The sequence below is a fragment of the Heliangelus exortis genome, chromosome 3 (genome assembly GCF_036169615.1).
Source record: "Heliangelus exortis chromosome 3, bHelExo1.hap1, whole genome shotgun sequence".
NCBI lineage: Eukaryota > Metazoa > Chordata > Aves > Apodiformes > Trochilidae > Heliangelus > Heliangelus exortis.
In genome coordinates this window covers 26553095-26580298 of record NC_092424.1, presented here as the reverse complement: position 1 = coordinate 26580298, position 27204 = coordinate 26553095, and the positions used below count along the sequence as shown (strand labels likewise).

At 41.0% G+C, this 27204-nt stretch overlaps 1 protein-coding gene across 8 annotated transcripts; it reads right to left on the bottom strand.

The window, feature by feature from the left end:
* MIA3 (MIA SH3 domain ER export factor 3) lies at positions 1-27204 on the bottom strand. Of its 8 annotated transcripts, none has more exons than XM_071739718.1 (29): positions 26971-27181; positions 26160-26293; positions 20937-21023; positions 17061-19983; positions 15909-16181; positions 14285-14394; positions 12976-13107; positions 11772-11793; positions 9690-9778; positions 9463-9540; positions 9257-9367; positions 8175-8246; positions 7866-7970; positions 7060-7182; positions 6822-6945; positions 5934-5989; positions 5760-5850; positions 5504-5642; positions 3760-3861; positions 3602-3662; positions 3443-3478; positions 3288-3355; positions 2917-3014; positions 2686-2817; positions 2425-2481; positions 2235-2317; positions 2020-2091; positions 1277-1433; positions 1-897 (listed from the first exon to the last, which is right to left on the bottom strand). In XM_071739718.1, the coding sequence occupies exons 1-29, from the start codon at positions 27119-27121 to the stop codon at positions 569-571; spliced, it is 6015 nt and encodes a 2004-aa protein (XP_071595819.1). In that variant the 5' UTR covers positions 27122-27181; the 3' UTR covers positions 1-568. The 8 variants fall into 8 exon arrangements, with proteins under 8 accessions (XP_071595819.1, XP_071595821.1, XP_071595825.1 ...); XM_071739720.1 differs by having other exon boundaries at positions 15909-16178; XM_071739724.1 differs by lacking the exon at positions 11772-11793 and having other exon boundaries at positions 9690-9796; positions 12972-13107; positions 26971-27204.

Below are 27204 nucleotides of genomic sequence, written 5' to 3'. Positions count from 1 at the left end.
TTCAGGGTTTAGCAAAAGGAATTTTGCTTTTTATTGCAACTTTCCTTTTAATACAGTGTCACTTGTGCTTCTGATCTCTGACCAGACATCTTTCTAAAAAAAACCATAAAAAAAAAAAAAACAACCACCTCCCAGTCCTCATCTAAACCCCTCACCTACAACAACTGCAGCATAATGATGTGATGGAGAAGGCAGATAGGATAGCATTTTACTTTAAAATTATTTCCACAGGAAATGATTTGATTTATATTTTTCATGAAATTAGTTCATTCACCAACTGTTTACAAAGGCTACATTTAATTAGAACTATCCACACAGGTACTTCCTTTCTATTGCACGTTTAGAGTAGGTTCAAGTCCATCACAAAAAGGTTCTTGCAGCCCAAGAGGATGGATAAGTTTAAGGTGATCATAAATGCACATCTGTAGCAATTGGATAAAAATTAATCCTGCAAAAGCTGAAATATACTGTAATGAGACAACTGGCTTTGAAGAACCATTTCCTAAAATCCTGACTGCTGGAAGTGCACTAGAGTCCGTTCTGCCGAGCTGCTCACCAGAGGCTGCACTTAGGGTTTCTGCACTGGAGGCTGTGTGCAGTCCTTTGAGTCTGCCGGCAGTGGCGCGGGGCCTGCAGGAAAGTCTCTGGGTCCTGCTGGAGGCAAGTCTCTGCTAGGAGAAGGCATATAGTCTCTAGAGCCAGGCGGGGGTAGCCGTGGGCCTGCAGGATAATGCCTCGGGCCAGGAGGACCTAAGGGTCGAAAAGGAGGGTGCCCACGGGAATAGCCTCTTGGATCTGGAGGAGGTGGCAGTGGCCCAGGAGGCAAATCTCTCATTCCTAAGGGTGGGCCAGGTAAGAAATCTCTTGCAGCTGGAGGTGGCAAGGGAGCACCACGAACTAGAAGAAAACAGAGTTAAATGACATCTTGCTTTAACCTACACAATAAAGGCTCATGATTCATTCCTTATTTCCTCATTTTTTTTTGAGCAGCTCTGGGGAGAGTCACTGTCACATGCAGACTTCACAGGCTGTGAATTATAATATAGTGACTTCTGGCTGCTGGTCCCTCTTTTAGACTCGATCAGGAAACACCTTAGCATTAAGGAGGATTACAAAACCCCACCTGTCCCAGCTTACTGAGCAAGGCAGCCAGCCCCCATGAGGCACAGGGAAGCTGTGTGCTCAGGGATGGGATGGCACAGCTCAGTTCTGCAGCAGACTTCTGAGAAGCACAGTGGGAGAAGTTAAGTTTCTGCACACAGCAATGCAACTGTACCTAGGGGCGCGGGAAGAGGTCGAGGCCCAAAGTGCCCACGGAGAGGAGCTGGTGGCGGCCCGTAGCGAACTGGCAGTGGAGGTGGAGGTCCCATCACTGGGGAGGCCATGATAGGTGTCCCAGGGAAAGAAGGTGGGCCTTTGGGACTAGCAGTAGCCTGTGCAAGATTAGGTTTTACTTCAGTGTGTTACTCACTGCATCAGAGAAGTACCAACACCAGAACCGCTCACCCAAAGGCCAAGAGGTGAAAGAGAGGAGCAAGACCAAAAAACAACAACAAAAAACACAACACACAACCTCACACCCCACTACACACTAACCAAGTAGCAAATAGGAAGCATTACTGTACCATCACTGTCCCTTCACCCAAACACTGCTTGCATTACCTAGGAGTGAGTGCTCAGTATACCTTCTCATATAACTAAAGCTGTACTAAAGAAGGGCCTGGCATTTCAATTCCATAGGCAGTTGTGTTTAAATACCACAGGTAAGATAGCTTCGTAGGATTATTGCTGCAGTCACTCCAAAGTGTTTGCCTGCAGTCCTTAACAAGAAAGATCTCATATCTTCAATTTCATAAAAATCAGAGAGCAACTGCTCACCATTAGAGAAACCTTTTGAGACAAAGGCACAAGCCCTTGGTTAGTTTTGCAGAGCATTTTGTTTAGCAATTCACAACACCAAGCCTGTTACTTCTCTCCAACAAAGCAGCGTAACACCATACTCAGCTTCTGAATACTCACTGTATCTGGTTCAATAGATGAAGGTGAATCAGTAGTTACACAGGGGGCTTCAGGCTCTTTGGGAGAGGGTTGCTTTTTTGTTTTTTTGGACAGCAAATAAGGATAATGACAGGATGTAGACAAGACAGAACATGATACAGTTAAAGAAGCAGCAGAAAGTACAGTGAATCATGTATCAGAAACACTTCCTGAAGGTTAGTCTTTTTTCAACTTACCACTCCATCCATTTCCACTGCTGTGGAAGGAGAGGAGGTTCTTGGCCCACTGTTGATCAGGGATGCTACAGCAGGCCCAAGATCTGTAAAGAACACCACGAATGCATGTCTTAACATGCTTGGGGTGAGCAACATAGGTTCCAAAGTGAAATAACTAAAGCTGCAGTTGGCTGCACGCCATGTAACTTACCAGGAACAGACATCCTGCTTGGTAACTCTGGTGGCCTTCGTGGAGCTGGAGGGGCATCTATCAGTGTACCACAAGGGAAATAAGAACATGAGAGATTCCTAATCAACACGTGCCCAAGCCTTTTTAATTTTTTTCAATACAACCACTCATCTGTATGTTAATAAAGCAGGTATCAACGCTACTACAGGAACTAAGATCAAACCTTAGCATTCTTGGGTTTTGTAGCACAAGAGAAGACAGAAGGGAAGCTTCACTGCTTACCAAATTCACCTCTTGAGCCTTCCCTTCGAGGAGCAGAAAGGGGCCGAGCAGGAACTTCTATCATCTGTGTGGGTGATGGATTTCCTCCGCTCACCGGTGAAGGGCCAAAAGAGCCATCTCTGCTGAAGGGCCCTACGCCAAAGAAGAAAACCCAGTTGATTCATTTTTCTACAGTTTATCAGAACCTTATACTCTTAAGACCAAAGTTTTCAGAGAAGCAGCAAACTTAACCTCGTCGTGGTGGGACTTGGCGATTTGGTCTGCCTGGAGTTGGCTTTACAATCAACGGTCTTTGAAGCATGATGATTTTTTGATTAACTTCTATTAATCTAATTTTAAAAAATAAAAGGTTTTTTTATTATTCAAATAATACATGTGAGTTATATTTGTTATAATGCAACAAGGCAAACTGCATTGTAAAATTTCTTTCACCAAGAAATCTTTAACCATTAAAACAGTTTAATAGTAATTAAAAATTACCAACTGAAATATTCACTGCACATTCTTAGCAAGCAGGCTAACAGAGCACCTTGCACCTCCTTCTCTCCTAAGTAACATGCAGCCTATTCAAAGAGTAATAAAAATGGTTTGTATTGTCTTACTTTTGTCTCAGGTTGGCTGCTTCTCTTTTTTCTTCAGCCAGAGCTCTCTCAGCAGAGCGGGCAATAAGCTATTAAGGGAAATTTTGCCAACTACATTAATTGTACCAACCTCAAGTCAAGTACTAACTGTGTAAGAAAAGGAAGAACGTTCTTACCCAGTTGTCATGTGCCTTTTTCTCATGAGCAGCAATCTGAGAAGAAAACAAGCATTTTAGTATAAATTGCCCAACGAATAGTATTTCCAGTAACTCACTACAGAGCACTGTAATGCTGCAGTAAAAGGTGACAAAATAACGAGCACGCAGGAAGTTTACCTGGTTTTTGTAAGATCTCTCTGTTTTTTGCAATTCTTCTTCCATATCTTGGATCCTTTGCCTATACAAAAGGGAAAGGAGGTGAAGGACAGAGGTTTAAATGGATCTTCTTCAACAGCTGAAACAGAGAAGAACAGTCTTCAAGAAATTAAAGTTACTTGTAAACTTTCACTTCCTCGATGGCCAGCACTGCTTTTTCATCTGCAGCAGACAATTTCTGTTCCTTCTCCTGACGCTCATACTCTTCCTCAGTTAGTTTTCTGCACAGAAAAAAAAACCAAAAAGACCATGTATTCCACTATCCTAATATACTATAACTCAATATCAAGATATTCCCCTGCTAACAACTGATATCAGGATTGGTGATAGTGTGTGAGAATACAGAGAGAAGAGATTATTTTTTTAAAAAAAGGAAGAGAAATACTGTTTTTTGAAATTAAACAGACAAGACCTTTGTCTATGAAACCTGAAAATTTAGGATGCAGAGTTGACTGGAATGTTGTCAAGCATCTGAAGATTTGTCAGAATCTAACAATTGCAGACAGTTCAGTTCTTCAGATCCTGTCATTTCCTTATCAATTACACTGAGCATAATTCAGATTGATGCAGGTATAAAAAAGGCAATATATGCATAACTGACAGCTAACCAGGCAAAATGAACAACTGAACGTGTAGTAAGGAGGAGGGAATTTAGGGCCCAGGTGAGAAACACATTCAATAGTCATCAGCCATGAGGAAAGCAGCTTTTCTCCAAGCATTCACAATATCAACTTATTACATGACCAATTTTCACTGTCTTTTTATAACTTCATGGTTCACTAATTTTTAAATTGTTGGCATGTTTCTGGAAGTATAAAAGGTCCATAATGTGTTCCTACCTTCAAGAGCTATCCCACAAAAACTGAATCATTAAACTAATAGTAAGTTAACTATTGCTAGCAGCCAGTTCAACAGAATTTATTTCCTTGGCTATATGTTTTCAGAAAAAAAAAAATTAAAAATGTGGGAAGTCCTTTATGAGAATCAAGAATTAGTAACAGGCAGTGAAACTTCCTGAAAACCCTGAAAATAACAGAAGTCCTGCAGAGGTCAAGAGGAAGTTTTCCTCAAAAGGTGGGCAATCCTTCATTCCTCCATTACAACTTTATTACACCGGGATTATGAAGTTATGAGGTCAGGCAGTTTCACTACTGAGGTGCTGGACACCCTTAATTCCTTAGCTTGTTCTAGTCCCGTGTTTTCTCTGACCTGCACACTTGAACCTTAGAACTTCCAATTGCTTCCCCACCAGTTTCAGCTTTCCTACAGAATTTAGCTGAAAATAACCCTGAATCCTGTCTCAAATTCTCCCAACAAAACTGGGATGTTATTACAGACATTTCACTAAGTAAATAAATGAGTGAGAAATTAACACAGATACACAACCAGTTCTTCACTGATAGCAATTAACTCATCTCAATCAAGACCATGAACTTGGCCTCAATTTGCAAAAAGCTTAAATATTAAATCCCTACATTATGAGAATTAGACTCACTAAACTGAGGTCAGTATAACTGAAAAAAATCTAAATGGTTGCTACAATTTCCTTGACATTACAGAAATGTGACAGAACAACCACAGAATTTGCTGTCCAAATTATCCATCTCTCCTCTCCAGAAGTTTCTCATTGCTTATTTGTTTGGTTTTTAACAGCAGAAGACAATATTGTGGATGAGAAACAAAAATCTTTTGAATCCCTGGACTGCTGCAAAAAGTAAAAAAGGGTTGTAGCTTCAACCATACTGAAACAGTAGTCACTCCAAACCTTTCCTTCCAAAGACAACTTCAAGTTATCTGAGAAAGAAGCATTTGCATAGTGCCTATGAAATAATATGTGATGTGGTAGAGTCATGAAAGGCTTACTTCTGGAGTGCCATCTCCTTCTGCTGGTAAAGTTCACCAAGAATCTCCACTTTCTGCTGTAGTGTTTTGCATTCATTTTCCAGCTCAGCCTTGGCTGACTTGAGTGAACAGGAGTCATGTTCTAATTTTTTTATTTGCTCTGTTGGAGAAGCAAAATTAGGTGAGCTGCAATGAAAACTGCTATGCCACCCAAATGCTGTTTCTTTTTAAACCACGAACAGCATTTCTTCTTAAGCATTTCTTACGCTGAACCTACCTTCCAGCTCATGTCTTGCTGTTACTTCATCACTCAGTTTGGATTGCAGAAGATTTCTGTCTTCTTCAACTATGGATAACATAGTTTTTATCTGAAAAGATATGAGCAGAAAGTTTACCATCTTAGCCATAGCAGTAATGTGACTGCATTTATTAGGTTTCTTGTGAAGCATACCCTGGAGACATCCATCATCTGCTTAATCTGGATCTTCATCTTCTCACTCTCGTTATCTAGGAAAGAAAAATGTATTTGTTTTCCCTGTTTCTTAGCATCAATACTCTGGACTTCAGTGTTAAAAATAACACTCCCTATACTATAATTTTGGAAAGACCTCCTTACACGGAGGAAAAAAAAAGGGGGGGGGCTGAGGGGGGAGAAACAAAGCACAATAGCAAACAACAGCAATTCCATGCCTAGCACAACACAACTATTATAGTTATTTCCAAAAGGCATTCAAAGATTTCTTCTTGTCACTTCTTCTAGCCACTATGCCAATATTAATGTGAATGCAGTATGTACTAATGGACATAGTATCTGAAAATCCAGTAGTAGGAATTTCCAGCCCATATAATACCACATGGCTATGGGCAGGGATAAATACAAAACCAAAAAAAACCCCATGTACCACATTGGGAATGACCAACTGCCTGAGTAGTTTTGAAGATGTCTACTTTTGTCTTTGAGATTTAGAAGATGTGATTACCCAAATTATTTATCTAGGTAGAGTTAATTAAAATAATCAATATAAAATAATATTAAAAATAAACATAGCATAAAAATAGCTGTGGTTTTCACTTTTGGCATGTTCTTAATTACTAACCTTTATATGCAATCTTTACAATGGTGTCCCTACGCTGATGATATACCTAAAAGGTAGTCTAAAAGCTTTTTTAATGGTTTCTCCCTTCACTTAAGAAACTTTTTGTGTTTGAGGATTAAGAGTGGCAGCCTTTTAATCCACAGGCAGCTACATGTATGGATTCCCCTTGTTGCTGATATGACACAGCATGACTATATGCTTCAACCACTGGGCGTACCAGCCAGCAGTTAAGATTATGGTACCTGGCAGCTCTCCGTTGGCCAGATCATCTTCTGTGCTCCATTCACACCCCTCACCATCCTTTTTGTCCTTGGATACTAAATCCATGTCAAGCTGCTTCAGCTGCATAATGCAGTTAGTTAAAACCTAGTAACGAAACCAAAGGGTCACTGATGGGAAATCCCTCTGCATTCTGTGAAGTATTTTGAAATATTTTATGACATGCAATAATCAAAACCGAGCTTTTTATAAAGGACTTACTTCAATTTCATTTTCCTTGTAGGCAAGTGCTTCTTCTATGTCCTTCTGAGACTGCTGATAAAGTTTGATCTGCTCAGTGAGCTCAGAATGCCTCTCACTCCAACCTTCAGCTTCTTTGAGCAGCTGTATGAAGAACAAAGACAAGATGGTGACTTGTTTTATTTTTAGTAGAGTATATATGTAATTAAAGCCTGTCACACCGCCAGCTCTATGGTGATAACTGATCACCATAGGTCACAGATAAAGGGTAAACTTTATGTTTATAAATTTATGAAACTCATCAGTAGCCTCCTGGTAGAGCTGGATGCTGGGAATCCTGCAGTTTATTACTATGTGGCTTTACAAATTTGATGGTTTCTCAGTTAACACCCCAACAACAGAACCAAAGTGCTCCCACACTTCAATATATGAGGGATTAGTTGCAGTCCAGAAGTAATGAAACCACCTTCCTTAAAAAGGCATCTACTTCATATACAGAGAAAGAAAACACTTCATGTAACGGTCGTGACATTTCAGATATAAAGCTCCTTCACATTTAGCCTGGCTTCAAAATTGCTTTTTGCAATTCTTTGCCATGACTTCCTTCAGTTCTGATCCCAAGTAGCAATCTCTCAATCATGCAGTGACTACCGTATCAGCACAGACTTCCTGTAGATTTGCTGACAAAAACTGAAACACTGGAACTGACAAAGCCTTCATGCTGAAAGCATATGGCACACCTGAATAAAAAAAAATGTGCAGGCAGGCGGGAAATGCAGATTTACACATTAAGAAAACAGAGACACACTGGCCTGGCAAACACTTACTTGCTCCTTGCTCTTTTTCAGCCTAGCATTCTCTTCCTGCACATGATGAAGCTCAGATTTCACTTTTTCTTCACTTAGTTTAGCTTCATTAAGGGCCACCTGAACCTATTAAAAAAAAAACCAAACCAGAACAGTCTAGCAGTAATGGAGCAAGAACTACATATTACTTGGTAAAACGGAAAAGAAAAAGGTATCCACACCCAAACAACTTGTAATCTGCCAAGCTAGCAATTGCATCCTAGATACTAATTACCTCCTAGATGGGTACAAGAACCCATGAATGCTGAGAGGGTGTGGGTAATGCTTTACCTCTGAAAGTTCTATAGAATGCACACTGATAACCTCTTGAAGTTTCTCCAAGGACTTCTGGGTTTCAGAGATCTACGTAAGAAAAACATGAGCAGTTACTTTCTATTGGGTTGGTATATGCCTTAGCCTGAGTACTTATTTTACCTTCATATTTTGGAAGCATAAAAGGGAAGAAAGATTTTCATTTAAAGCAGCCTTTAGACTAGCAGCAACACAGTGTTGCTGTATCAGCAAGGGAAGGAATAGAAACACAGCACCTTAGAGCCAACTTCCCACTGAGACCTTGCCTGTTTGTGGCTTAGAAATTCCCCTGTACACCTGCACAGTCTAGAATGAAACTATTATGTGCTGCTGTCATTAGCAATAACCTTTGACCAAAACAAGACCTAAGAACTTGTTGAAGCTTACCACTACTACAGAAAATCAGGCTTTTAAAAGAAGGAAAAAAGATAAAATGCAAATACCTCTAGAAAAGAAGAATGTGGATCAGCTTTGAGATTTTCACACTTGCTACCAACTAGATGCTTTCTCCAAGTACATGAAAATCCCTCCTGCCAACTTGTAACCTAGAGCTCATAATTTTAAGAAACTTCCTGGCTCTGTCTAGGAAATATTAGACTATCCTATGACTTAAACATTGGCCTTTTCAGCCATCAGCACGCTTGCAGCAATCTTCTTTCATGAAGCCAAACCATGATGACTTGAACAACAATCCTTTGTGTGCAAAAGCAAACAACCACACAAGTCCATAAAGATCTTATTACAAAAAAACCTAAACAAACAGGCAGGAAAAAAACCCCAAACCAAAACAGACCCCCCAAAACCAAACAAAAACCCAAAACAACAAAGCAAAAAAAAAACCAAACAAACCAATGAAAAAACCCAACCAAACAAACGCAACACATTCAACAGATTCTCCCCCTTGGGCTTCTGACAAACCTTACATTTCACGTCGGTTCTCCTTTTGTGGTGATTCATCTTCTTTGCTTAACATCTCTACCTGTTTACCCATCTGGTAGTGACTAGCTTTTCGGGCACATTAAGTTAAGGATAACATAAAATATGAGTATGGTTGCTCTTACCTTGCTCTGTTTCTTCTCATTCTTTTTTCTTTCCATTTGAAGCATTGTGTGCAGATTTTTTACTTTGTCATCTAGCTTATGATTTGCTTCTTCCAGTTCTTTGACCATGTCCTAAAACAAACAAACAAAAAGAGTAAAAGATGAACTAAAACAAGTTATTTTATTGATGTCTTTTGTTTCAGTACAGACATTTAACTGTTTATTACCTTAAGTCCTGCAGTCTCATCAGAGAGAATGTCTTTTTGTTCCTGGGCCACTTTCACAGATTCCTTTGCTTTCTTTATCTAAGCACAGAAACAGTCAAACACAACTGAGGAAATTGTCAACATAATATTAAGTAAGAAAAGAAAAAATACACTAGCTGTTACACTGGTTGTGTCATTAAACCAATAAAGAAAATTAAGAAGCAAAGGATGAGAACCTAGAACAATACCTTCTCATCATATTCTGATATCTTTTCTAAGATTTCTGTTTTTTCTTGCAGAAGGTTTTTAATCTTTTCAGCAAGCTGCTTTTCAGTCACTAGAAAGAAAAAGAAAGCTTACAGTAACTGTACTTCATATCCTGTAGTTGGGGGGAAAATCAGAGCTATCATTACTGCCACCTCAAGGAACATTTTCAAGTAAGGACAGCACAGAGCAGGATAAAGCCAATTCTGTGGCAATCAGCCTTTCCAGCAGCAGTCCATGCATCTCTGACTTCTGTTTAAAGTTAGGACTGAAAACAAGACAATAAAGCATTGAACACTGGCACAAAGCTCTTGCAGCCACTTCACAGAAGCTGGTCACAGAATGCACAGCAGACAGAGTAAGGTGCTGGCTACACACAGATGAGGTATGTTGAAGGGAAGAACTGGCAGTGAGGCTGTCAGAGCCATCTCAGACTTGCTGTAACACTCAGGGACATATAACACCTTCTCTAACAACTACCTCTTTCTGCTATATTGAAACTGAACATTTGGTCAGCAAGGATAATAGGATGAAAGCTCTGAAAGACAGACTGGGAACAGAAAGCGACTGTTGGGCTAGCAGACAGCATCAGTAATCCTCAAGGTACTGCACTGTTTTCTAACAGACCTTAAAAGGGCTGTAACTGAGCAACAGTTCTTTAGGCACGTATTTGCTTCTCAACCTGAAAAAAATCAACCCTTAAGGTTCAATGAAAATCATTAACATACTTCAAATAATTTATTGCAAATTAATTTAAAGATCATCCAATTGTCGTTCTTATTTTAAGTCTTAAACCACCCCTATGTTTGTACACCCCAAGGCTCACTGGCCTGACTGCAAATCCTGCAGCACAAACAGGAAGCACCAGTCGTTTCAATTGCATCCCACAGGGTGAAATGGCAGCTGCTGCTCTTCCCCAGCCCTGACACAAGGGCTTCTAGGCACAGGGGCTTCTTCTGCTCTGGGGAGGGGAGAGCCAGACACTGACCACCAGGGTATAAGACAGCTCTCAGCAGTTGCAAGCACTGGCTTGGTTTCCCAATTTTAATACTGTCACAAAGAGTAGATAAAATCTATTATCTCTGGGCCTCCAATCCTAGTTTAGCTTTTAAAGCATTTTTGTCACTGTTAGCATTCCACTATATATCTTAGCTTTAGTAGTTTCCATTTGGTATTATAAAGAATTTTATTTTGGAATTTAAAAGAGGACAGGCCTATGTCCCTCTTTTTTTTTTACAGCAGGCTGATAGGTAGCATTTTTTCTTCTCCAATAAAAATAATTGTTTTGCAATACAGAAATCACCTCTCAGATTAATTTTTTTAGCTCATCAATTCTGCATTAATTGTATAGAAGAAAACTGAAGGATAACTACTATGAAACTACAGAGGAATGAGTGTGAAGAAGTATGGTTTGTGAAGAAGAAAGACGCAGAGGGTTCATGCAAAGGTAATTCTTTCTTATTTTTGTTTTGTATTCAATTGTTTTGTATTCAATTATGAATTTCAGCAATCACCCTACTTTGAATTCTGTTTCTTTTCCATTCAGGATACTTTAATTTTACATATTTTTGAAGCTGGAGAGATACTCTTGTAAAAAGGAATGTATTAGCCACAGGAATATCTCCATATTTATTTCAAGATCTCTTTGCAGCTGCCCAGCAGTCAGTTTCAAGCTCCCATCAATCCAAAAAAGCAAGAAAAACAAAATATTGCTTTTTGTGAGAGGCAACAAGCAAAACAAAGCTAGCCAAACAAACTATGCCTCACTACCACTGTACCAGTAAACCAATGGAACACATTTATGCTGAACAAGACAGAGCTTTTCCTTTCCCTTTAATTTCCAGGTGTGAGATGCATTGTTTCTTCTAATCAAAGCATTATCAAAAGCAAAACTTAAATCCTCAGATTCAAGTAAGTATCACCTACTGGCCTAGCTTATACGATAATCTTAGCCTAGCATTCTCCTTGACAGGGAGTGAAGAGGAGTACCTGGTACTCTGAAACAATCTTCAAAACTTTTTACATGCCTAAGCACCAAGTAGACTGAAAAGCACAGATAAACTTACCTTGGTATATTCTACTCTTTACCTAAAGAGAAAAAACAAAATTAGCGATAAAAATTGGTAAGAGAAAAATCCTGTTAATTTTCCCTGTAGAGAAAAAGTCACCCCTTATACATGGATTAACACGTCTATTGCTGCCAACAAGTGTTGAGTAACACTAAAACAAGCTTAAGCTATATTCTAATAAAAGCTTCTACACTAGTGCTCTGTTCTAGAGGCTTAGTAAACGTGTTTACTCAGTCAGCTAAAGGATAGCAGTAACTGCCCACATCCAGTTTGCCAAGAGAATAAACCATTTTGCATCAGTCATGAACTTGCAAACATGAAAAATGCTTGCATCCCATTTGTGATCCTTTTAAAGCAATGTATGTTACATTTAAGTTGCTCATTTCAAAATTAACAGTTAAGAATTTCAGAAGCTTTCTTTTTATGCCGTTAAAATAACACTATTTTGCATTTAAAGCTGACCTACTATATTCAATATTAAAACTAAGGAAAAAATAAAGAATATTACTACAGATACTTAGTTTCAGTTTATTTCTGTGAAGCAAAAAGCGTCCCACACACTTTCCAAGCATAACATCACTGAACTGGACAGCTGTAAAATAAACTGTCCTATTTATTTTTATCTGTCAATTCCCAGGGAGATACACTGTTGTACTTGAGAGCTGGTGATGGCATTCTTCTTGCACAGAGTATCAACCATGTACGAAAGAGTAGGACAAATGCAGACTGAGGGGTAGAGTGGGGAAGCTCTCCAGTGAGAATTAAGATCAGGTATTTAGGTTTCTAAATGTGGCACCTACAAGCAGCTGGATATTATGAAGGGGAGGGATTAACTACTTGTTTTGGAGATAGTCATCACCAGGCTCAAGCACATGTGAGGCTTCTCATTTCAAAGATGTGCTGACCCTTCCCTTGGCCTTCTTGATTTACAGCATACTCCCCTATTTTGCCCTGGAAACTGCCCCTTACTAAAAAAATCTTCTATTAATAGCTTAAAGGAAACCCTTGAAAAAAACTGTACAGCTTACTTTAGCTATTAAGCCCAGCATTTAGTTCACATTATCACTCTATATGGAAAAAGTAAAAATGCAAAAGACTAAATATTGCTCTGACCTCAAGTAATGCCAAAACAGTTTACCCATACAAAAGACTACATAATAAGCAAAATATCAGGTGGTTTACAAGTCTGAATTATACTCACTGAAAGGCAGGTTCTCCAGAAAATTATAGCAAGTGTGGCAATTCCCACTAAGGCAGTGATAACAACAGGCTCCCATGGAAGTCCATGGAAATCAGGCCCAGGACGAATTTCCTCAGGCAAGGTAGCAACCAACTGAAAACCGACAATAGTGACAACTATGAACACATTTTCATTAAATACTCAGGCAAAATGAGTAGCCTGACAAATGCTTTTATTCCTCTCATAAAACCAGAGAACCATCTAGAGCTTTCTTGACGTTTTTCTATAAACCAAAAACGGAAAATGAAGACAACCACAAGGCAGTTTGACACCTGCATGTCCGGAAGACACCTGACAGAAACAATCTGCTGAGAAAACAGCTCCACCAAAATAAGCTCATACACACACTGCATTACTCAGCACTATTAGTTATTTAATCGGTTTCCAAATAAAGCTTTAAGGATGCAAAATTATTGGGAAAAAAAAAAGTTTTATATCTGGATGTTTGCAACAATCCAGCACAAACGGCTTGGATCTTTTCCCAGATGTCACCCTGGTCACAGGGTTTGTCATGTGTCTCTTCATACGTGTCACTGAAGGCCAGAGAGCACCAACTGCCTGACAAAGGTGCAAATACTTGGTACAGTTTACAGGGCCGATACAGACATGGCACTTGGAAAATAAACTGTGGAAGCCACCCTATAACTGCTGCCTTCTCCCTGGCTGCAACCGACCGAAAACGGGGGCGCACCCTTCCTCTTGCGAAGGGCGAGCGGCGAGCAGGTGCTTTCGCAGGCCCCGTCTCTCCTTAAGCGCCGGGCAGCGGCGGGAAGCCAGGCAGCCATCCCTGACGCCAACGGACGCCTTCCCTCCAGCGGCATTGCCCCACATCGCGGGGAGGGTAAAAAACAGCCCCTTTCCCGAGCCAGCAAGGCTGGTGGGTGTACGGCAGGGATGACACTCCCGCCACCGGGGGGCGCGGAGCAGCAGCCGCCCTGGCCCCCCTCCCTCGGGACGAGGCGTGTGTCACCTGGGGCTCCGATGAGCCCACTCGCCGCTTGTGGCGGCCGCCGGCCGTTAACGGCTCCCACCGGCTCCCACCGGCCGGTGACGGGGGGTGTTACGGGAGGCCCCTCCCTTCTCTTCCCTCCCCCTCCCTCCCTCCCCTCGCGCACCTGCAGCAGCAGCCGCCGCCGCGCCGGGGGCTCCATGGCGGCGCGAGCCAGCTCCGGGCACACGTCAGCCCGCACTGACCCAGGCCCCGCCCCCTTTCGCACCGCGTCACTGCCGCGCGCTGACACCCGCATGCGCCACGGCCGCCTCCACTCACCCGCAGCAGGAGCGCCCGGGCAGCCGCAGCCGCTTCGCCGAGGGTTCCCCGGGACGCAGCCTCTGCCTCTGCCCCGTTTCCTGAGGGCAGCCCACCGCCCTCGGCTGCGTCTGGAGGGAGAAGGAGAGAGGAGTTACCTAAGGGAGCGGGGCCTGCTGACAGAGGCGGGCTGAAACGGCGGCAGCCCGCTTCTGCTCCCCCGCCTCCCAGCCGCGCTTTGTGCGGCCTCTGAGGGGAGATGTCAGGTTACGGTTCCCCCGTTCGCCACAGCACTGAAGAAAGCCCTTAGCAAGCACAGTGGTATTTCACAGGCACAGGTATTTCACCTTTTTTAGAAAAGGTACAGCAGAGAGGGACCTGGATGACAAGTCACTCCGCCAAACACATACAACTCTTCCAGCAGCAAGTCAACAACAAAACATGGACTCTTCAATTTGGAATTTATAAACCTATATCTTTTTAAGTTAGCAGTACTGTGAGTACAGCATAAGCTTAAAACCACCTTCTACCCTGATCTGAAGCCTGCCTCCAACTCAGACTGTTGCCATGAATTCAGGTTAGCAGATTCAAATAACCACCTGCCCAGACTGTTGGTAAACCCTGAAATGGCTTCTGTGACCAGGAGTTCTACAAACACCTGCACTGTTTCTTCTCAGCACTTCTAGCAGTCTTCACAGGGAGTCCTGGCAGTGTTTTACCACCATTAATCTTATGTTACCAAGGAGGATCTAAAATAAACTAAACATCCAAATGTTTAGCCACTAAGTAATACACCAGCCACTTAAAATTGAGTAGGTATCTTTACATTCAACCTTGAGTTTTCCTCAGAACTCAGATGCTGCTAAAAAGGACTTGGCTATGGGTATGGCACAGTACCTCAGTAGCATAAAAACACTAAGCAACATGTGACCGAATTTTGTCCAAAGGCTCAGTAAGGACAGATTAAGCATAGTCAGAGGCGAATGCAGGACAGCAAAACTGAGCTTAGCACCAATAACGGAGTAAAAGATAGCTTTGTGCCAAAACAGAGCTGGGGAAGATGATGGTAATAGGATCCCTCTTTGGCATAAATCAGATGATGGTAATAGGATCCCTCTTTTGGCATAAAATTTATGTTTTACATAAATCTGCTCCAGAGGGAGAAGGCCTAACATTTCTACTCCAGCAGCCTGGGAACTTACAGAACTGAGGGAAGCTACACTCTATTTTTCCAGGAAAGTAGTATCACCCAGAATCACAGGTTAAAAAGGGCAAGATGGGAGACTGCATTATTCTGTGACCTAATGGTTAGACTGCCTGACACCCTGAGAGTCTTCTGCTCTCTATCCAATGCCATCCAGAGACACAGTCCACCAGCCCAAGCACAGAGCTCTGGCTATGCCTTCACTTACTGGAAAACACTTATCTTTATAGTGGAAAAATGTAGCAAATGTAGCATCTCTGCTGAGATGAGTGGCAGCAAGACAACACCGCCACTATCAGGACTGTCACAGATAAGTCAAAGTCATTAGGATTACAGCAACAATGAAAATGTTAACAAAAACCTTGGTATTTGCCTAAAAAACATTTCAACCAGGCTCCTCTTTAAGAGCAAAAGAACAAAATCCAATTCCAAAACAGTTACCTGCAGCAGTATCTTCCCTAGCACTCTGTCCTGGATCAACTGAGCCGAAGGAAATATCTTCCAGGAGTGGTCCTCTTTCACTATTGTACCCTTCTTCCGCTTCTCCATTATCTGAGAAATTGGCCTCTTTGTGTTCAGGTGGAACATTAGCAGCCCTCTCTTCCTCCTCCTCAACAAGCTGTTCTGGTCTCTCATCTTCAAGCTGCTGAAATTCCTGACTGCTCTCAACGGCAATTGGATTCCTGATGGAAACTCCATCGTATTCAGGTTCTTCTGCATCATTTGTGACAGACAGGGAGACATGAATTGAGCACCAAGTTACTGCATATTTCTTACCTACAGCTGTCTCCAGACACTCTTTAAACACTTGTGTACTGCTTCCAGTATATTCTCAATCAAATTTCAGTAACATCTAACTAAATGTTTATATGGAATTTATGCAAGGTATCAACGACTGACCTTGCAATGAAATCTTGTGAGGTGAAATACTGTCATCATTCATAACTATCAGAAATGACATCCATAACATGTACTACTGGTAAAAGGAACCTTGGTTAAGAGCCTATCTTACCATATTGCACATTAAATAGAAAACCCAGTAAATTTACAGCAGATTCTACTGCTTGTTCTCATCAAAAGATCTGTTTCTTCAGCATTTCTAGGTAGGCACCCTTTTGTGAATGTTGGCAAAAATAAGATGATAGGGAAAATTGAGATTTTAGGTGCATAGATTTAGTGCCTGAACTTTGCAATAATCACTGGATCTCTCAAAATTAGGTGCTAGCTAGTTCGGAAAAAAGACTGCTCTGAACTCTAGAAAATTCACAGCATTAGTGTATGTGAATCTGTATTTCTTGAAAGGGGGTGATACAGACATAACCTGACTGGCTCCTTCTAGCCATTTCATGGATAGGACCTGGCCCATAAAAACAAACAAGCTGAGCTTTACATTTGTTCTCAGAATTTGTCCCCAAGATTTTCCCCTCATAACAACACCGAAAATATGCGTTAAAGTAAGCAAAACACTAGGGGATTCCACAGAGCCTCTCTCAATTCTGATCCCTCACCCTTTTCAGAAACCTCCTCTAGGCTAGTGTTGTCTGGGATAGGGTTTTACTTCCATGCAATTTCTTAAATGGTTTAACATCCTACCTTGAACGTGCAGCTGATCATCTTCCTGTTCTGGAATAGATGCAAGTGGAACACTCTCACTAGCAGATGAATATTTACTCCTTAAAGAATATATTAATTCTTGAATATCATCCATCAGTGCACTCTCCTCATCATACAAATCCATTTCTTTCACCACCTCCTCCTTATTTTCTCCCACTCTGGAATCCAGAACTTTTCCCACAACATCCATAATGCTTGATTCTGAAAACTCAAGTATCTGGTCTAAGGCTTTCTCTGTATCTTCATTATTACGGCTCACCTTCTGAGCAAGCTCCATCTCTACTTTCATATCATGAAACATGGCTTCTATCCTAACCACCTCTTGATGCCCCAGGTACTTTTGTAGACGTAGCACACGCTTTTCATCAAGAAAATTTCTCATTATTGTGAGCTGCTTCACAGACTCACTGAAGTCTGTCAGAGTGTCATTTGGGGCTGCAGAGCTGTCAGCAGGGCCGGGGAAATGTGTAGATTGCTGGTGGCCACTTCTTGTATGCTCTAAATTTTGCACCTCTCTCGGGACTTTCTGTGAAATGCCCTCTGGAAGAGGATCTTTCCTTTGGTTAAAATAATTGTTGTCTTCAGTATCAGGAAATTGGAAATTATATTCCTCCACAGTTGATGGTTCCTCAGCTTCAGAAGAATACTCACGATGTCCCATGACATGTTCCATCTCATGCAAGTTAGCATCTTCACTCACTGGTATGTCAACCTCTTTGTTTCCTGTCTCGCTTGCATCTTGGATGCTGATCATCTTTTTAGCCTCATTAGAAAATGAGCTTGCTTCCTCTCCTGTTTTGTAGGTAGGATTTGCAGTTCCCAAAACACCTTCACTTAGTACATCTAATTCAGGGTTTGTTCTTTTAACACTTAGTGTGTCATCCTGTACATTTGTAGCCTTTGCTTGCGACAGCTTTGCACTTGCAGCATTCTCATCTTCCAGTAGCTCTTCCTCTATTTGTTTCAGGTCAGGAACATCTTCAGTTTCTGGCTCTTCAGATTTAAGTTCCAACCTTAGTGTTTTTTCTTTAGATAAATTTGTGCCAAGATCTCTGTCGGAATCTGCATCCTCAATATGAGCAGTTCCTTGCTGAGTAAGATTCTCTGTATTAGTATTCTGTGTAATGCTTTTTGCTTTTTCTTCAGGAGAACTTTTCTCAATGCTATCTTCATGTACTGCCATCTTGCTGACATTTCTTGAAAGCTCTTCTTTCATACCTGCATCTGAATACTCAGTCTCATTTTCCCATGGTGTAAGTTGCTCAACAGCTCCCCTGTGGCTTGTGCCTTGCTCCCCTGCAGGGGTGTCTTTCATGCTTCCCCTTTTTATTTCAGATTCTTGGTTAAATGAAGTGTGTTTCTGATTTTCATGATCTGCCTCCTCTGTTTGTCTTAAATCTTCATCATGTCTTAGATGTTCTTTCTCCACATCAGGCATTCTGTGCTCCAGTTTCTCTTTCAAGAGGTCAGTATCTCCTGGGCCACTTTGAGATGCATTTTTTACCTCTTCCATTGGTTTGGCTGGAACATAAACAGAAGGCTTATTCTCAGCTCCTCCTTTCTCCTTTGTTTTCTCCCATAACTTTTTGTGCTTTAAATCAGTTTCCAAGACCTCTTCCACAGAGTTTTCCTCAAATTCTTTCTCATTTTTCTCATTTTCCATTTGAGAATGTTGCATTTTTTCTGGACTTTTGTTGGTATCACCAACAGGTGATTTTAAAACATCTTGCCTGTTTTTAGGGAAAGATTTGGATTCAAGATCATCTCCTGGACTAGGCAAAACATGAGGATCAGGCACAGCTGTACTCTTCAGCTCAGTTCCATCACCTGTAAGCTGCTCTTCAAACTGTTCCGTTTTGTTTGGTTTTTCTTTAGAATCCAGATCACCTGTACCTACAGGTCCCTTCTTAAGGAGTTCTTTGGAGAGATCCTCAGGTTGAGTTGCTGCTGGTGCTTCTCTTTTATTAATTATTACCACATCAAAATGTTTCTCTTTTGTTGGTTTAGATTCAGACCTGTCCACACTTAGACTGTCACCTGACTTCTTGCTTTTACTGAAGGCATCATTATGAATTAATGCATCCAAATCAGGTTCTTCATCATTGTCTCTTTGGTTATTTAGCTCTATAGCACCCTTTGCATCCCCATGATTTTGTGACTCAATGTTCTGGTCATCTTCTAAATCTTCTGGGGATGTAATTTCTTCCTCTGCTGTAAAAGACAGCAAAGGGATTTCTTCAGACTGATCTGCAAAGCCTGGCTCCTCCTCTGCATCATGAGCACTAGTGCTCAAATCTTCATTAAAATCATCTTCCAGTGATGTAACAAGGCGAGTCACTTCATCATCTGATACAACAGCATCAGCAGTTGAGCCAAATTTTGTTTTTAAGTTCACAGAGAGCTCTCTGTTTAAAAGTGTATAGGCATTAACTTCTTCATTCTCTTGGTCAAGTTGACTGGTTTCACCCTGAGGAATACTACTGTTTTTGGTATTTTCACTTTCTAGCCCTTGTAGTTTCCCATGTAGCGTTCCTTTCAAGTGCTCATGTGCAATTTGATCTCCCTGAGAGTTTTCTTTGTAACTACTGACACTGGAGTCTCCCCCAGTATTTTCAGTTCCTCCTTTAAGAGAACTGTCTATTTCCTCAGTCATGGCAAGAGCTTCCTTGCCTTCTGTGCTTAGTGCAAGACTGTCTGACTTCACAACATCAAGGGACTCTACTGTATCAGCCTGTTGAATATCCTGATCCCTTTCAATTCCTTCAGCTGGTTTTGTCCCTGGATCACTTGATTCAGTTGCCCCTTCATTTGCTGTTGTCTCTTGCAATGACTTCAAAAGCTCATCCACGTTGTAATTATCAAAATCATCCCTTCCACCATCAAAACAAACAAAGTCTGTTTCCTGAAATGACATAGAGCATGTAGTCAAATATTTTATTACAGTGATGAAACCAAATCCATTTCATTAGTTAGAAATGCAGCAATGTAAATTATACTCATTATGCAGAATTAATCCCTTGAGTCCTTAACCAAAACTGTCTTTGAAATCAGTGAAAGTTTTACCCAAAGACTCTTAAAAATCTAAATAAAAAGCTCATGGGTTAGCCCTGTCAAAGACCCCCTAGTTAGGAACAAACTGGAAGTCAGCAATGGAATTGACAGCATTATACTTATCACATACATTCTGAATCAAGAACAAATGTATCACTGAATGCCAGTGAAAACAAGAAAACAAGCATCACTACACTTGTTTGTCCCAGTCTCTTTTAGCTGGTCTCTCCTCACATGACCAAGTCCTCCAGGTGGGAGCTGTGTGGCACATAATTTCTGGAAACTAAATAGCAGTGCAAGCCACTGAATGCAATTTCTTAAGTTGCCTCCACAAAGAGACTTTATTCAACTCTAGAGTTACTAGCTATTACAGCATGAAAGACCAATTCTAGAATCAAAGAGATGACAGTATTTCAGGTCTTGCTTTTTTTTTCATATACTACTTCAAACTTTGAGAGTTTGGGAAAAGAAAAAGTTCTGAATACATACCAAACAGCCTATGAACAAGCCAGTTAGCAGCATTTCTAGGGCTCAATCCAAACAGATTTTGTTAAATAAAACCAGAATATCCAAGAAAGATTAGTACCATCATTTTGGGCTGATGCTTATAAACCCATCCACATACACATATGTAGAAATGTTCCACCTCCTGATGCATACACATATCACTGCACATATGTAGCTGCTTACTAACAAAGGTAACTAAGGAACACTGGTATTCCTGCTTTCCTCCTCGGGGATTTTACTAAATGCCAAGGTAAGAAACAATAAGCAGCAATTAAAAAAAAACAAAAAAAGACTTACATCAGTTGGTAACTCTAGCTCCTCACTAGAATAATTATGGTTTATTTCAAGCAAATCCTTTGGAAAATATCCAAAATCACTTCCAACCTGCCAGAAAATAAACACAAGCAAAAAAAAAGCAGTAAAGATACTTTTGAAATCACGTGACTGTGTTAAAATCCTAATTACAGACACTAGGAACAAACATATCAAATTCTCAAGTGTTTCTAGATTAAACTTAACACGGTGAACAAAATAAAAATATTAGCAACACTTTGTGTATGCAAGCATTTTCACTGAGGTTTTCTATTTTACACCATTTTTCTAAAGTTGCAAAGTTTTACTGTTTGTGTTTTAATGCCTAACTTAAAAGAAATTATTAGGAGAGTTGGGAGTGAACCCCAAGCACTCTGCTCATATAATTCAACAGCCACAGGGAATTGTCACTGGCACCACATATACCTCAGGTACGTTCTGAAGTAGTAAGCAGAAGACACTCTTTAACTTACACAATTTACATCCATGCACAATATTATAGGCTGAAACAGGCTCACTTTGTAGCTTAAGGAAAAGAAAATAGTGTTTTTTAAAAGCAGACTAAAGGAAAATGCAAAATTGTGCCCAAGGTATAATTTTAAAACCTGTATGGAAAATATACCATTTCTGCAAATGCGTTCTTGCTCTTCAGTAACTAAAACAAGCAAAAATCAGTTCTAGATGGCTATTTCAAGCAAGTCAACATGCTAAGCCAAGGCACACAGTGAAAGACAAGAATCTCTCTTATCACTCCCCAGATAAGATCTACAGAGCAATGCTCTCACTTTAAAGTTCTGACAAGGCCAAAATTAAAACCATGCTATCACTGTACAGATTAGATAATCCAAGCAGCTAGAGCCTTGTGGACATACAGTTCCTAGACAACCTTGTAGAAAAAAAATATTGGTAATTTCCTCAATGTTTTGTTATAGAAGATGACAATTGCCAATTTTCTTGAAGAGTTTGGGAAGAGTATTGTGTTAAAGATCAACTAAAAAGGAAAGCAGTTATGTCAAAAGAATTAGGTATATATATACATATTGTTTTACTGATACCACACAAATAGGTTAACCAGGACTAAGTTTTCCAGGAAATAATATATACTAACACTTTATTGCTTTTTGGTTTGGTTTTTATAATGCAAGCAATATAAGCACTGATACATTATGGCACTTCCTTTATTAAAGATTTCTCCTTCAAATCTTACCTTCCACATTTGATATCTCTGAAGCTAGTTACACATATATAAAAAAACAAACACATCTATTACCACCCTGTCTTTTGTAACCACATTGAGATACTTTCTTACCAAAAAGAGATAATGCATGCAGGTTAATTATTGTGAATTACTGGGAATGAGAAATTAAGACAGACATGTCAAATCTAAAGCCTGTCCTTGTGTAGTACACTACAGTTTTCTTCTAAATTTGCTTCTTTCTCTCCACAAACTTCTATTCCAGTTTTAAATGATCTTCCTGTGAACAAAAGCCAAAGCTTCAAAGTGGCCTCCTTAAAAATTAACAGTCCTCTGTGACTACCAGTATAATGAGGCATCACAATTTGAAACTCATTTAGTGTAATCCCAGCTGCTGACCATGAGTCCTCTGCAGTGACCCAGTTTGCCACTTCATGTGGTTTTCAAACCATAAGGGATCTGCAAGCCCAAAAGTTCATGTGCTGCTCTCCCAACAAGTCCCCTCTTGTAAGGGAAAAAAAATGGCCCATTGTGCAAATAAAGGAAACATTCTTCATTCTCTACATAAATGACAGAGGAAAGGCATTATGAATGTCAAGTAAATATGGCAGGAAAAAAGTGCATCCTTCATTTCCACTTTGTTCCCAGCTAAAATGCCATAGGTGGACAAACCCATAGCTGTGTACTGCACCTGTCCCTGTAGGTGATCACCTGTGGCAGCCAGCTGTAGCAGATTTACCCACCACAGAATCAGCTTCTCACACCACCTACCTCAGGAAGACAGCTGGGAAACAAGATGTTCACATGATTTTAATGTTAAAGCCCACATCCCTAAATCACAGGCATCACAGGTACCTAAACTGCAGAACATTTGTTAAAGCTTGGTCTGCCCTTTCTGTACACTGGCATCACTAAAAGAACATAGAAACAACAGGAAAAAATTCTCAGTCCTCTGGGTCCCCCAGAGTTACTGTGTCTTAGCTTAAATTTACCCCTCCTGTTTTCCTTCTTACTACCCTATGTATAAGCTTTTAAAACATAAAAAATACCCAGACACCCCCAAAGAAAATCCAAACCAAACAAAAAACCAACTTGCAGTCAAGACCATTTCTTGTAATAAAAAGCCAGAAATAGTTTTCTCAGCCTTGAATCAAAGGAATAAACTTCAGCCCTTTGCCATAAGATAAAATAACACCTTTTGCAGCAAGAACTTTGTCTTTGCAAAAATGCTTTGTTAAAAAGTAGCAGGTTTTACTTTAATTATTTGAAGTAGTTTTGGAGTTCTGAACTCTGCTAAAGATGAGAGCAGAGTGCAGGAGGAAGGTCTACATCACACTACTTGACAGTGTGAGGTGGACGCTGAAGAACAAACGCATTTCAAAACAGAGCAGAGTGCACGCTGAGAGTACCAGATGTGCTCCAGATATGTCTTTGAGGAAAAAAAAAAAAAAAATCAAGCATTTTCCTGGAACTGATGTATTTGTGAAATTAATAAAGTAAAATCACAAGAATAGAATATTGTCCAAGCACTTGGCTTTCCGTTATTGACGTTTAGATAGTTCTTCTAAAAAAATGCATGTCATATAACATGCAAAATATATATTGTAGCTGAATTCCAGATTTTTTTCACATGTAAAATACTCAACTCAGTGGGAGTTCTGCAAGCCATGAAATATACATGACTGGGATCATAAAATAAAGGAGGTATTTAATTAACATGTAACATGTTTGCTGGCATGGGGGGGAAAAAAAATCAGCAATGGTTTGAAAAAGGCAGAGTGAACTAGAAAAGCAAAGGCAAATGAAGCCCAGGCCCAACTGCTGGGTTTTTCAGCTTCCTTGAAGGGCTCCTTTCTTATCAGATCACCTCTCTTCAGGTCAGAAAAACTATGGCTCCTCAAGATCGATTTCAGGATTAGAGCCTGTATTTACAACTTGTATGAATACGCCCCAGGCTGCAGTAGTTGAAGGTCCTCATACACACATTACCCTCACCTCTGAAGATCACAATACCAGTTATCCCTTGATTTTGTAGTTTCCATTATGTCCCAATCAATACTTTCCCCCAAAACTCTGGGGAATGGAAGAAGACAGTAGGGTACGTGTTTGAAAGTAAGTGACGCACTCGAGAATGCATAGTCACATCTTGAGATCCCACAATGGCTGGGGCAGAAACCTGTCTTCCATTGGCATTTGTTTGTTCATGGACCTCACCAGGTAGCCTGTTTTTAATTAGCAAGCAACAACCTCCCCCCAGCTCCAAGCCTGTGCTCAGCAGGCACAGCTGGTCTGCATAAATCAAGTTGCCCGGTGAAATCGGACATGGGAAGTCATTTTGTAGGAGAGAGAACCCACCACTACACGCAAGCCAGGGACAGGGTCAGGTATGTCAGTGTCCTACTCAACACACAAGGGTAGGCACTCTGACCCTGCTGCAGTGTTCATGAGCTGATTGTTGTAGTATTACAATTAATACATAAGCAATCCATGAAACTGGCGGAAAAAAGAAATAAAGATTATAGCCACCAACTGAAAGGAATTAGCCTGTTATCACTGCTCTAAAAGGAACATTGAAAGTAGCATGCAACAATTAAAAAACAACAACAAACAAAACAGAGCCTTGTAATTCTTAAACCTGTCAACTTCAACATTTACTTGTTCAACTCAAAACAAACAAAACATCTATCTGTTGCATGATAGCATGAGCTTCCTATCAGTGAATAAACTGCATATTAATTCAGCAATTACCTTAAACCTGCTGTCTAATCTTGTAGCCTGCATTACACCTTGTTAGAAGATGCAAAATTGGCTGCATGGTGTTACTCTGTGTCTCCAGAACTGGCAGTCCTGGAAAGGAGACTTGTACTGGATAATTAACCAGATTATTTATGGTACAGTACACGTCAGAAGGGAATTACCACCATGATATAATTATAAACTCTTCTTTAATCACGTGCTGCAGTTTTCTGCTCTCTTCTATATTGCTCTAGTTGGATTTGTTCCCCTTGAGAGCTGGGCTGTCCTCACCCAGCCTGAGCAGGTTAGAGAAAGTAATAAATACATCATGCTTTTCACTAAACCACTAGTCCCATAGTCTGCACCAAGGTGCGGCCTCAGGCAGCCCAGACCACTGCTGCAGGCAACTGTCTATCCCTTGTAGAAGACCTGAGTAAGAAAGGAGGTTGTAGTAGATGATTTGCACACAAAAAAGTATGTAGTGGCAGCATGGGGAGGAGGCAACAGGGATGAGGTCTAAGCAACCTCCAGACTTCCAGCATTCTCAAGGCAAGTTCAAAAAACTGCTCTTCCTCCAGGGTATCTCAGTTCTGCTTTTGGTCAGGCAAATAAGGTGTTTATCATAGAATTTCAGATTTTTCCATTAAATAACTTCAAGTATGGGGACATTCCTTTCCCATTAACCCTTCCTGATTGGCCATGACTCAAACAAGGCCACTACTCTGCAAGCTGCTGCAATGTTCCTGAAGTTTCAAAAATCAAATTTACCTTAACTATTTTTAGTCTTACTATTTTTTTTCCTCCAACTCTGCATGCAGCTTAGAATAAGTAGGGGAGTACAGCAGTTGAATATTGGGAAAAAAATTATAAAAACAGGTACATGGAGCAGGTTAGCAGAATTACAGACAGAACGGGATGAGGGCACATCAGGGGTAAACCATAAGCTCAGGCTTAAGTCTCCTTACTTAGGAGGGGAGGCTCAGCTTCCAGGGAGCTCATGGACCACCACTTACAGTGCTGCAGTGGGAGGTCTCCTAACAGTTTTCTAACAGTTTTTCACACATATTAGCATTGCCCATTTTTCGCAGTACTTAATGCCTTAAGTTTGACCAAACTGCATCCCACTGCACGCCAGTTTCAAGACAAAATGCCATTCACCTTGTGTTATTTAGCTATGTTCAAAACCCTAAGCATTCTCCTATGAGGCAAAAGAAAAAAATATCACCAACAGAAAGCACCAAGAAGAGCAAATCGAACAAATGCTTTGCTATACTTACACTTCCAGCCCAGAGCTCCGTTGATTTTCCTATTAGTTTGTAATATACATATACTGCTTCTCCCTTCTTAAAATTTACAAAGCGACAGTCCGGACCTTTAAAATCCTGTGTTGCCTTCCCTCGGCACATTAACACTATCAGATTAAAACAAAAAAGCTGATTAATTATTTTAAAAATAATAATAAAAACAGTTTGATGAAAAGGGACTTTGCTTATTGGCAGAAAACAAGACCTCCCTGCATGCACTCGTCCACTATTTTCCAGACCGGGTCAAGAGATAAGAACTTAAGGTATAACTAAAATAAGAGATTAGTTTTAACTTTAAAAAAAAAAAAAAAAAAAACAAAAAAAAACAAAACAAAACAACCAGCAAGTTCTCTTATCAAGGCAAGCATTTGACAAACCATTTGCAAATTATATTTCAGAAGTGCCCTTTGAAGCTAATCATTAATATTGAATTAGATGGGCTGAAAGATGATAGCCGGGTCCTTATGAATCAGCCCCGACAATATTCAGCGCATAAACACTACCCAGAGAGCTCCTTCCTTAAGGGAAAGCTTTCAGGGAAAAAAGAAGTAATCCGAAAACTTGGTGAAAAAGAGAGGAAAGCCGCGGGTTGGCGCCGCGTTTCCATTTTCCCGATTCTCCCTAATTCCCGTGCCAGAGCCGGGGGTGCTTTGAGAAACGTCCCCTCCCCCCCTGCCCCGTCAGGCGTTCACATCCTTTCCCGTAACAAGTCCCCGGGACCGGGGCGCCTCCCGGCACCGGGCAGGGACCCCCGAGCCGGGGTCTCCCCAGGCCGCCTACTCACTGCTGCACTCGGGGTCGGCGCAGCGCTTGCGCTCGGCGAAGCGGCGGCTCAGGTCGGGCCCAGCGGCGGCGCAGAGAAGAGAGGGTGGCGGGGGCAGGAGCAGCAGCAGGGCAAGGAGTAGCCGGGGGTCCGGCGGCAGGGCTGCAGCCATGTTGGAAGGGGCCGGCGGCGGGGAGGGAGCAGACACGTCAGCAGCGACGACGGGAGGGCGATGTGGCGGGGGAGGGACTGGAT

Bases quoted from the DNA above. Each gene is read 5' to 3' on its own strand.
- MIA3 (XM_071739724.1), bottom strand. From the start codon at position 27,121: ATGGCTGCAGCCCTGCCGCCGGACCCCCGGCTACTCCTTGCCCTGCTG. The intron at 14,395-15,908 runs GTAACTGTTTTG...TTCTCCCTCCAG, and splicing joins TAGGGAAGATACTGCTGCAG to ACGCAGCCGAGGGCGGTGGG. The intron at 2,092-2,234 runs GTAAGTTGAAAA...AAAACAAAAAAG, and splicing joins CAGTGGAAATGGATGGAGTG to CAACCCTCTCCCAAAGAGCC.